Source organism: Lactuca serriola, chromosome 8, assembly GCF_051521515.1.
Source record: "Lactuca serriola cultivar US96UC23 chromosome 8, Lser_US96UC23_V15, whole genome shotgun sequence".
NCBI classification, from domain to species: Eukaryota; Viridiplantae; Streptophyta; class Magnoliopsida; order Asterales; family Asteraceae; genus Lactuca; species Lactuca serriola.
Genome location: NC_136415.1, coordinates 74585033 through 74587331, shown reverse-complemented (window position 1 = coordinate 74587331; position 2299 = coordinate 74585033). Strand labels below are relative to the sequence as shown.

Genomic DNA, 2299 nt, shown 5'->3' with positions numbered 1-2299 from the left:
TAGTATTGGTGCACCCCACAGTGAGGTACTGGGCCGAATAAAACCCTTGTCAAGCAAATCTTGCAACTGAGCCATCAACTCCTTCATTTCGGTTGGTGCTAACCGATAGGGGGCACGAGCTATCAGTGCTACTCCTGGGGTAAGATCGATTCGAAAATCCACTTGCTTATCCGGTGGCAAGCTAGCTAGGTCATCAGAGAGCACATCTTGGAACTTACATACAACTGGTATATGTGTTATTTCAGGCTTGTCCTGCTTGGCATCGAGAACATATGCCTAATAACTTTGACACCCTTTCTTTAAATAACGAGTTGCCTTAGTCATTGATATCAAAATAGAGTCCTTAACTCGCCGATCACCATAAATCTTTACCATTCCTTTTTCTGGCATCCAAACTTGAACAATCCTATTTTCACAATCTATGATAGCTTGGTTTGCCGACAACCAATCCATCCCTATAACGATATCAAAATCACCTAGGGCTATAGGTAATAATTTTAACGGTACCACACCACCTTCTATTTCGATAGAGCAATCATCATATTCCTCTCTTACTAATACCCAATGATCGTCAGCAGTTTCAATTTCTAAGGCACGTTCTAGAGTCTTTGCATTTCTACCCAGGTTTTTGTAAAAAGTAGTAGACACAAAAGATCTATTTGCACCAGAATCAAATAACACCCTAGCATGAATTGAGTTTACTAGGAAAGTACCTGTCACCACATCCGGGGTTTCCTAAGCCGTCATGTGAAAAGCTCTAGCTTTTGGTCTACCAGTGTCAGCCTTTTTATCCGTCAGCCGATTGTTTATCATCCTGCCTTGATTGTTGTTACCTTTGCTCTGGGGACATTCCAACTTGATGTGGTTAGGGGAACCACACCCACAACATACCCTTCCCGTCTTACATTCTGTGGCTATGTGCCCTGGCTTCCCACACTTGTAGCAAAATTTTTGATTCATGTTACACTCCCCCTTATGATAGCGGTTGCATTTCGAGCATTGCTTTACTCCAGAACTTTGATCAACTTTACGTTCTTACCCTGAAGTCTTTCCCTTCCTAGAATCATTATTCGTACCATCTCATTTTCTTTTCCCCAAAGCCCTGTCTTCACCTTGACGATTCTTCTCACAATCGCGGCCTTCTGCAGCATCTACAGCTGACTGGAACGTACCTGGTTTCTGAATTTGCACAAATTCATGGATGGCTGTTCTCAGTCCCCAAATATAGCGTTCCACCCTTCTTTCCTTTGTAGATACATAAAATTTGGCAAACCTAGCCTTCTCCGTGAACTTTATGGTGTACTCCCTCACAGTCATATTCTCCTGCTCCAACCTCAAGAATTCTTCCTCTAACTGCTTAATCGTTGTTCGTGGGCAAAACTTTTCTTTAAAGATTATTAGAAACTCATCCCATGACATGTTCTTAGCCGCCTCACGCCCCTTAACTTCCTTCACCATGCCCCACCAATGTATTGCCTCCCCTTTTAGCATTGTCGCAGCATAAATCACCTTATCCTCATCCGCACGCTTGCTAGTATCGAACGCTCCCTCAATCTCCATGATCCATGTTGATGACAAACGGGATCAATTTCTCCGTTAAAATGGGTGGCTTGCAGTTCATGAACGTCTTGTAACTACAACCCCGTCGATCGTGGTTGCCATGATGCCTTGTGGGTTGTGCAATACTTGGTTCACGACTCATATTTGGTGTATTGTACTTTTAGTCCTCTTCACCTCCACCCAAGTTACCTTCATACTCACCCATTATTGTTTCTCGTGCATGAGCAACTACATCTGGTAAGGTGTCTCGAATTGCTAGAACAATCTCATCAGCCAACTCCTCTATAGTGATCGTGTTTGCCGCACGACCCCTTACATGACCTTGACTTCGACCGCGGTGGGATCCAGAGCTACCATGGGCCGATTGTACAGGTATCGGTGCTGTAACAGCTCCTCGGCCTCTTCCTCTACCCCTGCCTCTTCCTTGTCCCCGCCCACGACTAGCATTTGGGATTAGTGGGGTTTCTGGTACATCTCCTGGTGCTCTAACATAAGCTCCAATTGGGATGCGTTCTTTCTCCGGACTGACCCTAATGAACCTCCCAGATCTTCGTGAAGACATATTAACTACATATTTATGTTTATAGCACAATAAGTATAACAAACATAAATTTTATTCCAAATTATTAAAACTTCAAAAATAGACATATGTCTTGTTCACATCAAGTCACTTAAGCCAATAACCAAGAGAAAAAAAAAGACAAATCATTGCACTCATACTTTCTACTTTTTAAAAACG

At 43.1% G+C, this 2299-nt stretch overlaps 1 protein-coding gene across 1 annotated transcript; it reads right to left on the bottom strand.

Annotated features, from left to right (window-relative positions):
• Positions 1–1080: 1080 nt before the first annotated feature.
• LOC145067052 (uncharacterized) lies at positions 1081–1560 on the bottom strand. Its single transcript, XM_079014272.1, has one exon. The coding sequence runs from the start codon at positions 1558–1560 to the stop codon at positions 1081–1083; it is 480 nt and encodes a 159-aa protein (XP_078870398.1).
• Positions 1561–2299: the final 739 nt, after the last annotated feature.

Bases quoted from the DNA above. Each gene is read 5' to 3' on its own strand.
- LOC145067052 (XM_079014272.1), bottom strand. From the start codon at position 1,560: ATGGAGATTGAGGGAGCGTTCGATACTAGCAAGCGTGCGGATGAGGAT.